General features: G+C 37.5%; 1 protein-coding gene and 1 long non-coding RNA gene across 2 annotated transcripts in view; one reads left to right on the forward strand and one right to left on the reverse strand.

The window, feature by feature from the left end:
* Positions 1-12,635, forward strand: part of MEGF10 (multiple EGF like domains 10) — a 973,700-nt gene that overhangs the window by 821,389 nt on the left and 139,676 nt on the right. The window contains exon 17 of the mRNA XM_044060794.1: positions 11,831-11,959. Coding sequence (XP_043916729.1) covers positions 11,831-11,959 — 129 coding nt within the window. The remainder of the gene's footprint in view (positions 1-11,830; positions 11,960-12,635) is intronic.
* The window catches only part of LOC122793079, a 303,511-nt gene that overhangs the window by 16,914 nt on the left and 273,962 nt on the right, over positions 1-12,635 (reverse strand). The window lies entirely within an intron of this gene.

Here is a 12,635-nt window from a genome sequence, read left to right on the forward strand (position 1 = left end):
AAACATTAAAACAAAGATGTGTGATATAATTCAGTAGATTTACTTGTCAGACGCAAATGATCATGTCTGACCAGGGTCATCAAACTATTCAAACTGCTTGCTACCTATGACTTCCTAACCAAGTCAAAAGCCTGGAGTAAACACAATACCTATAGGTCATACTGTAAGAATCATTAAAAATAACTTCCTTGTTGCTGTTAGCACTGCAGTTAAGAAATGGGTGTAGCCAATCTGCTTCTGCAGTTTGAATGCCTTAATGTCTGTTAGAAGGTGTCAGTGGCTCAACAGGTTGCATAGTCTCCTTTGGTGCTGGAAGATCAGAAGGCTGTGGGTTCTGTTCTCAGACAAGGTATTTGGATTCATTTTTACATTTCTGATGCTAAAGTAAAGCATGGTGGGGGGGGTGCTACTTTCCTGAGAATCATCCTTCAAATAAGATGTTAAAATGAGGTCCCATCTGCCTGAGGTATAGGTGGATGTAAAAAAATTTTATAGCACTTAGCAGAATGGTAGGGGAGCATTACTACTATTACATCATCATTATAATATGTACAGATAGCAATGTATATACACATATAACAAAAACAGACAAGAAAATTGTACAAAAATTGACACACAAGACTTATCTCCGTTAACAACAGAAGCAGCCCAGTAAAATAAATAAGATATTTTATACTTTTATAATAGCCACATCTATAACTTACTTTCTTAAAATTATATCAATCTCATAACTTTGAGTTACTGTCATCTACTCAACCATAATGTTCATGCTGTGCCTATCAATTCCCTATTCAGCTCATTTTTATCTTCTGTTTTAGTTTATATTCTCCATACATTAGTTTTTCTAAACAAACATTCTTAAGTACCTCATTGTCATACTGAGTTACAAATTTTTCTCATAAAATTGCTTGACTCCGATGCATCTCACTAGAGCATGGTCCATACTGTCCTCAACTTTGCACATTAAATACATTTGTTCCTCAATTTAACCTTCTTCATTAACCGTTTATCCAGTACTTTTCCCAACATTAGCTGCCACAAGAAATGTTGTATTTCCTGAATACTTATAATGTTCTGTCTTTCTTCGCTCAACTCTTCCCATGGTCTCTCATAATTTAATTTATGTGAAAGAGTGGGTAGCATTAGCAGAACCCTGGTCCATGTCCTAGCTGTGCAAGGAGTCCCTGAGGTAGACTGTGGAGCCAATATGAGTCTGTTAAATCTCCTGACTAAAATGATAATAAGAGGTAAGTATTTTTAGTCACAAGCACCAAACACACTAGTCTAGTCCATCACAACAAAATAATGCACAATCAGTGCACTTATCTTCACAAAATCACTTAAATTCCCAAAAAAAGTTAGTGAACTCCACAGGGACTCATGACCAGCTTATAGGCAAAAAGAGTGCCTGATAAGTGGTCATCAGGGGTGACGGGTTGGTAATAACTTCTGATAGAAAAGTAACTTTTTTGGAAAACTTCAACAAAGACCACCCTATTCAAAAAGTATAAGCCCCACAAAAAAGTTCTGATGCAAAATAGTTTATGAAGCAAACATAATTTACACAAGGCATTCCTTCAAAACAGTCTAAAGAAAAACATTCAAGCTCTGAGGTAATTTTAATTTGAGTCAAGTAGTTTAATATGCAGAAATGCCCTAAAATAAATAACTAAAAAAAAAAAAAAAAAAAAAAACATTTTAAATAAATAAATGGGTGGAAGGAAATCCCCAAATGAAGAACTTCTCTCACCAGCATAGATGAATTGCTAGCTCAGCAGTGATCTCTTGAAGGCAACAGGGGAGCGCACCCTTGGGCAGCAAGAAAATTCTGAAATATTTGGCACCTTAACCACTGTTTTTTCTACATCTCTCACACTTACCAGTGGCTAGTGTGTCTGGAAGGAGATCTAAAGCTTTAGTAAGCTGTCTGGCTGGGTCTGATCCTTGGCAGGAAGTCCCATATTGCATAAGACTACTGTTATGGTAAGATTACTTAAATTAGTGCTTTTTTTACATGTCTACGTTTCACAAATTGGGGACAATGTCAATGAGTATTAATTTAAACTAAATGCTCTTGCACATAGGCATTTCTCAGGATGAATTTTATCCTAGCCACATATTGTGTAGAGACTGCCCTCTTAACATTCACTCTGATACACTGGGAAAAACTTAAATTAAGCTGTTACTTAAGGGCCTTACTTTACCTATGCAGGGCATTCAGAATGGTATACCAGTCAGCCATTCTTATGTGCCCTGATAGTTTTGGATAGATTAAATCTGCAGTCTGATCATTCAGTAGCTACTTGCTAGTTCATTGGATGGGTTAATGTGGTCTCACCCTCTCCTCTGGTGTGCGTCAGTGATCCGTAACCTTTAGTTCTCAACCTCTTACTCATTGTCACCTTTATAAATAATGTGGCTTGGAACTGTGGATTATATACTAGGTTCATCCAGTGTGCAGATGACTTGATGGTTTTCTCTTCATCTGCACAAACAGACAAGTTTAGTGTTAGTCTTCCAACTAGCTTCAGTCAGTTACAAAAATGGCTTAATAACTCTGAACTTATCCTAAAACAGTAAAGGCAAAAAATGTGATATTCATCCAAATTTCATGACAATTCTGCATCCAAGTTTACAATAACAGCTAAATGCAATTCTGCTTTAGAGACTGTATGTGCTATAAAGCTTTTTGGTGTCATTCTTGAACAGACATTACACTCTAATTCATGTGTAGATCAGTTGCTCTGAAAGTTAACCAAAAATGTAGGCTTCTTTATCATTAGTGTTACCAGAATTTATGCAGGTAGAGCTAGCAACTTCTACTCTCAAACATACCTCTCAAGGTCTTAGTGCAAGCAATTTGGACAAAGCCAAAAATAATGGGAGGACAAAGGCCCAAAATTAGAGACAGAATTTAAATATTACTCATACAAACGTAGAAAGTTGATAGAATAACAGGTTTTGCATTTGAAGCATTTTCTGAATGATATGAACTCTGAAACTCAAATGTTTGTTATGCCTTAACTTCATTCCTCAATGATTTGCCTGAAAACTACAGATTTTAGGAGAATACACAACAAATATGAAGCAAAAAACGTGGGCATTCTGTGAAAATATGGACAGTCTAGAGAGGTACTCTGCAGTCTTCTTATGCTTATTTTCTCCTTCCCAACTAGGAGTCCTCCCAACTCTCGTCCCTTGGTTATTATTACTATTGTTACAACAGGCTAGCTAGATTTGGTGCTAGATATCATTTCCTGATGGCTGTCCCTAACATTAGGTTTATAGGTTGTTACTAAGCTTACCACAGAGAGCTATTGAGAAGTTTAACCGGTTCATCAGATATGTTGCATGAGCATGTTAGCTTCACCTGGTTAAAAGGTCATTACTACATCCTCCCAGCATATAATTTACATTAACCCAGCCAATCACCTAGACTGGTTTTGAAGATAGCTAGTAAGTTGCCCTGTTGGATATGCAAAGGTAGTCTATTCCAAAGTCAGGAGATGCAGTGGGTCAGAAGCCAATCATACCTGCAGGTGCTGTTAATTCTACAATGCAGGTTAACATCCTTAGAATGGGTATTTGATTATTCATCCTTGAGTGACATACTCTCAATCTCAATACTCATTTGTTAGGCTAATTTCTTACAAGGTCCACCCATTCAAAATCCCTTTGGAGACACCATGTTTTTTCTGTTACAGTTTTTAGCTTATGGAACAGTCTTCTGTAATAACTCTGTCGGATCCCTCTTACAGAATTTGCCTTCACTTCTTTCTTTTTCTCTTTCTTTCCAGCTGGAGCTGTTATTGCAGCTCACACTGTAGTATATTATCTCTACTTTATTTTTCTTGGCCATAATAAGTGTTGTGTCAAATATTTTTGTAAAACTTGTATAACTTTCAAAAAATAAAATAAAAAAAGAAAACATTGGGGCATTGTGTTATCCTTTATCATCTAAGGTAAATTGTCATTCATCGCCTAACAATAGCTTATGTCACAGAGTAATGTTATGCATACACTTGTTGAATCTCTTCTGATTATGCTATTAATCTGTTGTGGAGTTTTTCTGTCTGAGTTTCTGCTGAGAATGGGTAATGCTCAGTTGGAAATTCCTAGTTAAAAAAGCAACTGTATAAATCACTATGAATGGCAGTTAAAACTAGGGCATGGCTGAAGTTAATATGATTCAGCTGTTTATGGCTATCTCTGAAAAGCAATGCATCAGCTTGTATTTCAAAAGCACAAGGTCCAGCATAATATGGATATACCCAGCTGTGTTCACGTCTGAGCCAAAAAATACATTTCCATCCTGGCATGTATGAAATGATCATATTACTCTCAGCACGTCTGGCTCCTTATAGAAGACTATAAAACCATGATATTTGTAGAAACTGGCCTGGAGTTTTAAAATTCTTGAAGGTTACAAGTCAGGGCTGCTAATTATGTGGTATATACAAGGCATCTCACCTTCTAACTAGTGGTCATTATTTATTATCCCATGTCTCTGTTGTTGCAGATTGGAGTGTCTATAAGCATACCATGAATGAATCCCATATACCCATTTAATGTTTGCACAGCAGCTGCATACTCTGTTTATTAAAGAGGCTGTTGAAAGCATAAATGATTCCATGTTCATTTATGATTTAAAAGGTTACAGACACAAAAGTACAAAGTTTATATAATAATTGATTCCAAAAAACAGTTAAAGATAGCAGTACACAGTTCATCAATGCTTTACTTTATTTTTTGTATTAGGCTACTGTTGACCAGATAAAGGGGTTGATTCTGTCAGGACAATATATTTTTCTGTATGATTTTTGTCTTTCCACTTGCCAGACACCCCCTGTTACTTCTAGCCCATTCATTCCCTGTCAGTGGCAACTTGATCATTTACTCCAAATGGAAGGAGCCATCAATCAAGCAAGTAAGTTGCTCGGTGCTGCAGCCATCCAAGGACCATCACTCATTTGTGGTCCTGCCCCCTTTGCAGGCTATCTGGATTAACAGCCCAAAGGACCCACAATGGAGAACTGCTGTCACCAGCAATCCCTTGCCTGCCTCAGTCCTTCTCACTGCCACTTCTACCTTTAATAGCCTTGCAGTTGGGGTGTATCTGCTTAGCTCTAGCCCCACCTCCAGTGGCTGATGTGAGCACCATTGACATCTTGAGAGTCTTTGTTCCTATATGCAGGGTGAGCTACCTTCACTGTCCTGAGAGCACCAAGCCTATGTCCTCATTACCTGGCTGATCTCTGTTCTTGTCAGGTTTCACTTACAAATGGCAGAGAGCTAACTGGATTGCTGATCCTTTCCCAGGATAGAAAACAGACATTAACAAAAATTGGCATTGGCAAAAAGAATACAGGGACTAAACACAGTGTCCTGTGCTGATCGCCTCAAAGACCTGTCTCTTTACTTGGTATTATACAGGCCTTTGTGAGGTGATCTTTGCCTGGCATACAGGGCTTCCCTGGACCCTGTTTTGATGAACCTTTTGTACATCCACAAAGCAAACAGCATCAGAACTACTAGATTAAAAGACCTAAATGTTTCTTTTGACATAAATGCGACATGTTTGAGAGACAGATATGTTTCTCAGAGAATTCCCATTCTTTGGAACAGGCTGTGTATCCCTTTGAAGCAGAGTTCTTCCCTATCCCTATTTAAGGGCAAGTTGGACCAATGGATGGGTAACTGGAAATTTACCCCTGGACTGATGCCTATGTCTCTAATGGGCAGAGGCAGTCAATAAATCACAACCCATGTAAATCAAATTTGTGGGTTGCACTTGGGTTGCATGGATAGGCTTATATCAGACCTAGTGGTCATTCGACTAGTATACACCTATGAACCTATGAAATGCTGAATTCCCACTTTACCCCCACCAAGTTCCTCTAACGCCTGAGAAGCTACTCAGACACAGGTCATCTGGGTCATACTCAGGGTGTTTGCTGCTACAGTATGTAATTGGGCTGTTAGAACCATATATTGGCATGTATCACACTGGCTACTAGGCCATGTAAACATTGTCTCTAGCTTATTTGGTCACATTATCTAATGATATGACACCGTGACCTCAAGTAAAAATGGAAAAAAGGAAGTTGATGATGGCGATGATGATGACTCTGGTTCTACGACACAAGGGATATATAATATAGTAGATGAACATTCAGTATGGTATATATAGCAGGGTTTTACACTGTATGGAAGATACTGAGTTAGATATTGCATAAATGAAGAAAAAATACAGTGAAGAAAGCAAAATAGCTGTCTGCTGCTGATTCTGAGACAAACGTTAACTGAGTATGTTGTTCTGCACAGTTAGGAATTAAATCAATCAGTATTAAGAGAAACACACAATTAACAATTATTTTGAGTCAGCACACTGGCTCAGTAATAATACATCTCCTTCACAGCTCCAGAATCAGGGTTTGTTTTTGACTCCAGGTGAATGATTTTATGGCATATGCATGTTCAGATTTGCTTTTTTAACTGGCTGCTCTGGTTTTCTGCCATCTCCCAGAAATATGCCTGTTGACTGCTTGCACTAAAATATCCATATATATTTCACTTACCATTGTCCCTTCTGGTGTAGGTCGTGGCTGATGAGAATCTGAGAAGGAGCAGTTAACTCGAATGGTTAATTAATAAATTAAACAGTCAGGAAAGGTTATGTATAAATGATAAAACATGATTACTAGAGTGGTACACATGAGGTGGGACACATCAGTAGAACCCATAAATAAAGACAAAAAGGAACAAAGAAGTCATTGGAGCATTTAACATAAAGCAAGGGAGTAATTTAAATGCCAACAAAGGGAATGGCACAAGAAAGCATGAATAACTGATTCAGACACAGGATAATCAAGTATTTTGAAAAAGACATCATAACAGAAAGTGCAGTTGAAGATATTGAGGTATATTTGCAGTAAAACGTAGGGATTAGAACCTGAATCATTTATCTTGCAGAAAGCAGACAAAATCATATGCTTAAAAGTGAATGTATGATTCATTAAGATGATTCTGTCTTTTGCATATGTTATGCAACCAATTAACAACATCTGTGTTAGGGAAGAGTAACGTACTCAGGAAAGAAGACTGTCTATATGGCTTTGAGTTTTTTCTTTCTTCATCTACATGAACTCATATGTAGAATCATAGCTTTCTGCCTGGAGTACCACAATGTCTTGTTACATTAGTAGTTCATATGTTGAACAGGACAAACTACATACAGACAGAAAGAGTGGGGTCACAATGGGCCCCCTAGATATCAGGATATTTTCAGATGGTAACTTATACTAGGTGTTTACTGTCCAGCCATGTTACACCGCTAAACAGTCTCACATTTGCTGTCTGCTTTCTCATCAGATGGAGTTGTAAGCACACCAGAAGTAAACTTAGGATGCACATCAAAAACTAATATGCAGTACAAACTGATACAGCAGTACCTGTGAGGGAGTTCATTTCTGAGTTTTCTAATGGGGTGCCCACAAACAATATAACCTGACAGTGCTGTAGTTCATCTCTCAGAAAGAACAAATACTAGTATGTTTATATAGTTATCTTTTTTGAATCTGTAATGGAGAGAGAGAGAATACCTATACTCAGGCCCACAGTGACCCATGGCTGGGTATGGAAGTGTGAGAGAGATTGATAGAATATGCATGTCCTGATGATTCAGATACTTAAATAGGTCAAGATGCATTTTTTTAACAAAATATGGAAACTTTAGGCATATAAATTTAGCGTTTTAAAATTATGTACTGATTTATTTGAAATTGTTAACCAGAGTAAAACACTGAGCCCCGTCTCAGCCTGGAATGAAAAAAGCATAGCTATTGTTGCATCAAAAATCATGTAGAGTTAAGAATTCACGGGTAAACAAAAAGTAAAAAAGTAATATGTAAAGCAGAAATATATAACATGGAATGCTACATACAAGGAAGAAAAACTAGAAAAACTGAAACAGACGTACTATGTACGCAAAAATATAAAGACTGTGCAAAATCAAGAAATAGCAGACCTGTCTGGTGAAAATAAGCATAGAAAGCATTACAGATATTGAATAAGAATATGAGAGGACATGGAAGAAGGTCAAGATAATTAGGTTACATGTCTGGATACAGGGGCAGTTGCATTTAGCTTGTCTCCAAAGGTGATTGGAATTTTGTTTAGGAGTGACTTTAAAAAAGGGTGGGAGAGATTCCCAGACCATAGGGCTTAGAATGGAATTCTCTTTTATTTATTTTTCTTTAATTATTTGTAGAATTTTATTTCATTGAATTGTTGAATAGCATCATGAAATAAAATACCAGTAGGAAATGATTTTGATGTACTAAGTTAAACGTATTATATATTGACAGTGCATTGTCCTTTTAACAATAGGCTAATAATATAACATGTCCAGTATGACCAGAGAAAGGATAGGGTTTTAACTAGTAGCCCAGAGACAAGTATTCTTATATATATATATATATATATATATATATATATATATATATATATATATATATATATATATATATCTATATATCTTATCTACATTTGCAATCAAAATGTGGAAATGCAGTTTGACGAAAATGGGTTGGTTGAATGTGTGTTCTACCAGTACCCTTAATCCGTCCATCCTCAACCCCTTTTCCCATTTTGCACATGGGGCCTGGATGTCACTTCAACAGTGACACTTGTCTCAAGCTAAGGTTTACACCACCAGGTGGCTGGCCCTGTCTCATAAGTTTACCCATACCACTCATTCACATATCCACTCGCACCTATGGCCAATTTAGAGTGTCCAGTCTACCTACTGCATGTCTTTGGAGTGTGGGAGGAAAATGGAGCACCTGAAGGAAACCCATGCGACCGCAGGGAGGACATGCAGACTCCACACAGAAGGTACCCCAGCTGAGAACTGAACCAGAGAGCCTCTTGCTGTGAGGTGACAATGCTAACCGCTGCACCACCACAGCTGCCGGTAATGTTGAACTGAAAATATATGACTTCATATTAGTAAAAGTAAGTACACGTTTGCTAATATGAAGTTGACGTTTTGAACTGAGATCATGGTACAGTGCAGATTGGGAAATGTTCCCTTTTTCTCACTGTAGTGCAATTTCGGAGCTGCATATATAATATGCAGGGGGTGTGTGGGGTATATGGGGGCTTTCTCCCCTGAAAAAATGTTAATGGTAACACAAACTTTCAACACTGAAACTTCCAGTGTTCAAATATCGATTGCCGTGATTACCATTTCCAACAGTTTTGGTAATTCGGAATTACCAAAGTCGGATAAATGAGTCAGTAATTTTGTTGAAAACTGTTTTCAGTTTCAACATTTTGATAGTAAACCATATATATGTATATGTATATGCGTAGATATATATATATATATATATATACACACACACATATATATATATATATATATATATATATATATATATATATATATATATATACACACACACACACACATACACATATATATATATATATATATATATATATATATATATACATATATACATACACACACACACACACACACACACACACACACACACACATATATATATATATATATATATATATATATATATATATATATATACACACAACACATATACAGAGAGAGCGACACACGTTCAGTAAAACTCACTTTATCTGTACATGTACATTGAATGATCAAGTGGGCAACTCAGTAAAGTATTTTCACATGGGGGGGAAATGCAGGGAGCTGTAAATGTTCTTTACTGATATAAATAACTCCAAGGTTACCAAATATTCAGGTAAGTGCTAATGCTTAGTTGCCTTGTTGTCTAACAGCCGTGACTAAAGATTTTGTTCAGTCAGTCCATGACGAACCTTAGGAATACTGAACACACACACACACACACACACACACACACACACACACACACACACACACACACACACACACACACATATATATATATATACTAATTTCAATTTTATTTCTTAAAGTCGAACAGTAATATGTTGAATTATATTGCCACTTTAATTATCATTACTAGCAATTAATGGTAATACCCTGTATTTGGGCACACAGCTTTATACCAGAAGTCTGCATTTAAAGCTTAGGATGTGCCCACATCTATGAGTACTTTATCTTATCTTGTCCCAATATGTCAAGTCCAGTTTTATTGAGACAGAGACAGATGCCTGATGTCAGAGCCATGACCTCAAGCTCAATGCCAAAAAGTGCAGTGTCATCCCCTTTGGTAAAAACTCTGTACCCATGAACTACCACTTAGGCAGCAATCTACTTAACACCGAATACGTGATAAGAGACCTTGGGACCCAGGTGGACAGTAGTCTCTCCTTTGATAGTCACATCACCACAGTAGTCAGGAAGTCCTTCTACGTGGCACACCTCATCATAAAAGGGTTCTCATCCAGGAAAAAAAGAGGTCATTGTTCCCCTCTACTCGACGCTCATTTGACCCATTATAGAGTACAATGCCTCTTTTGGAATGTACCTCACAAGACATCTGCAGCAGCTGGAAAGGCCACAGAAGTACCTCACAAAGAGGATTACTGGCCTCAAACAAATGGCCTACACTGACCACCTCAAAAAAACTCCAGCTTTACTCTGTAGCATATCGCCTACTCGGAGGTGATCTCTGCCTAACATATAAAGCTATGTCAAACCCAGAGCCATTGTACATGCTACACCTAAAGAAATCCCAATCCCTTCGAGCTACATGCTCTAGGGACCTAAACCTTGTCACCACAATAAACAGGACACGCTGGAGGGATAGATTCCTGTCCCCAAGACTTCCTATACCCTGGAACAAGCTACCCATCTATGTCAAGCAAAGTTCTTCAATAGCACTCTTCAAGAAAAATCTTGATGAGTGGACGGGAAATAGGAAATACACCCCAGGGATCACTTCTGTGTCTCTGCTCGACAGTGGCACAGGAAAATAACTTTCTTGTGTGGCGTAAGCCATGGAACCTTGTTGGCTAGGCTTACATAGGCCCTTGGGCCGATAGCCTAGTACCTACCTACGAACCTATGACTATTTTTATTGGGATTCCATCTTGTCACTAATGGTAGTTCATATAATTTTATTTTGAGGAGATGGATATTTATGCTGTGTACGTTTGGGAGTTATGTTTTATTTGATGTGCTTGATTTGCTTTAACTTGTTTAGGCTATATAAGTGTGGAGTATTCTCTACAGTTGTGTGATCTCAGATTTAACATATATAAGAAGACAGGGTGAGAGATATAAGAAGACAGGGTGAGAGAGGTACAACCCCTGACAAAGGGGTGCACGAGAAAAATGCTGGGCTTTCCTCAGTGTATTTGTGAGTTAGTTTTATGCAGTGGGAGTTCATTTGGCTTAATTCAGTAAGCTGTAAACTTGTGCTTGGTCACAAATAAATCAGATAGATGCCAACAGCCTCTCAGGTTTGCAGCATATACTAAAGTTTGACAGCTTAATGGGTGTATGCTGCTTGTTGTCTCTGCTTTATTGAGGTCATACCTCTAATGTACCTCATTATGAGGAACATTCTTCATTTTGAGACTTAAAAGTGCATGTTTTACATTGAAAAAGTCTGTCACTCACTTATGGTTAAGAATGTATTTAACAATTATTTATGATAAATAATATTAAATCATATTAAGTCATCAAAATAACTTTCTGTAACTCTGACAACACAGTACTAACCATGCTGTGAACTTTCTAACTGAAGCTGTTAGTAAGTGTTGCCCTGTTTGTTTGACATTGCGAGAGGTAATATTTCAGATTTTGGAGATGGAAGGCTGAGAGCTGTGACTGAGATTTATCTTATTATTTCAGCCTGCCCTCCTGGTCACTGGGGCCCAAATTGTATTCATACATGTAACTGCCACAATGGGGCATACTGCAGTGCATACGATGGAGAATGCAAATGCACCCCTGGATGGACTGGACTCTACTGCACACAGCGTGAGTATTACCACTGATTCCTGCAATTTAATAGCATGCTATAGTACACATCATCACCACTTTTAACTTTCTGTAGTAATTTGAGAATAAATTCAGCACAGTATTTGTATGTATCTCTAGGCAGCAAGCACAATCTGCTTCTCAATATAAAATATAGTCAATGTCTGTTTGTCTATGCCAGTTTATACCTAACATAACAAATGGGACATTTGCAATAAAACATCTGTTAAATATTTATATATAGAAGTCTACCTGATGTATAAGCAGCTATTTTTTTCTCTGTAGCTGTCTCTAGGGGCTACCAAATATAAATAGTAATTGGAGAGAATGTGACTAGTTTACCATGATGTGAAAACCTCTGTGTTAGCAGATGGTGATGGTCCCTCCAACAGTACCATTCACTCCATGTGTCTAAAAAGCATAAAAAACATATTGGTGGAAAATGTCTCCAGTCTTGAATTTATTCAGGCCTTCTTTTTTAAGTGCTGGTTAATTTCAAATGATATATTTCAACAGACAAACCTGGAAGAAATGGAACTGATGTTTCAAACATCGTTTAACATCACTTTTCTTTCCAGTGCGGGATTACCTTACTGCCAACTGCTGCCTGTCAAATATGGGTCAGTTAAGACATGTCTCTCCCCACATTACCTCCTATTTTTATGTGGATAGATAT

This window comes from Protopterus annectens, chromosome 2.part0 (genome assembly GCF_019279795.1).
Source record: "Protopterus annectens isolate FY-2018-M chromosome 2.part0, PAN1.0, whole genome shotgun sequence".
NCBI lineage: Eukaryota > Metazoa > Chordata > Ceratodontiformes > Protopteridae > Protopterus > Protopterus annectens.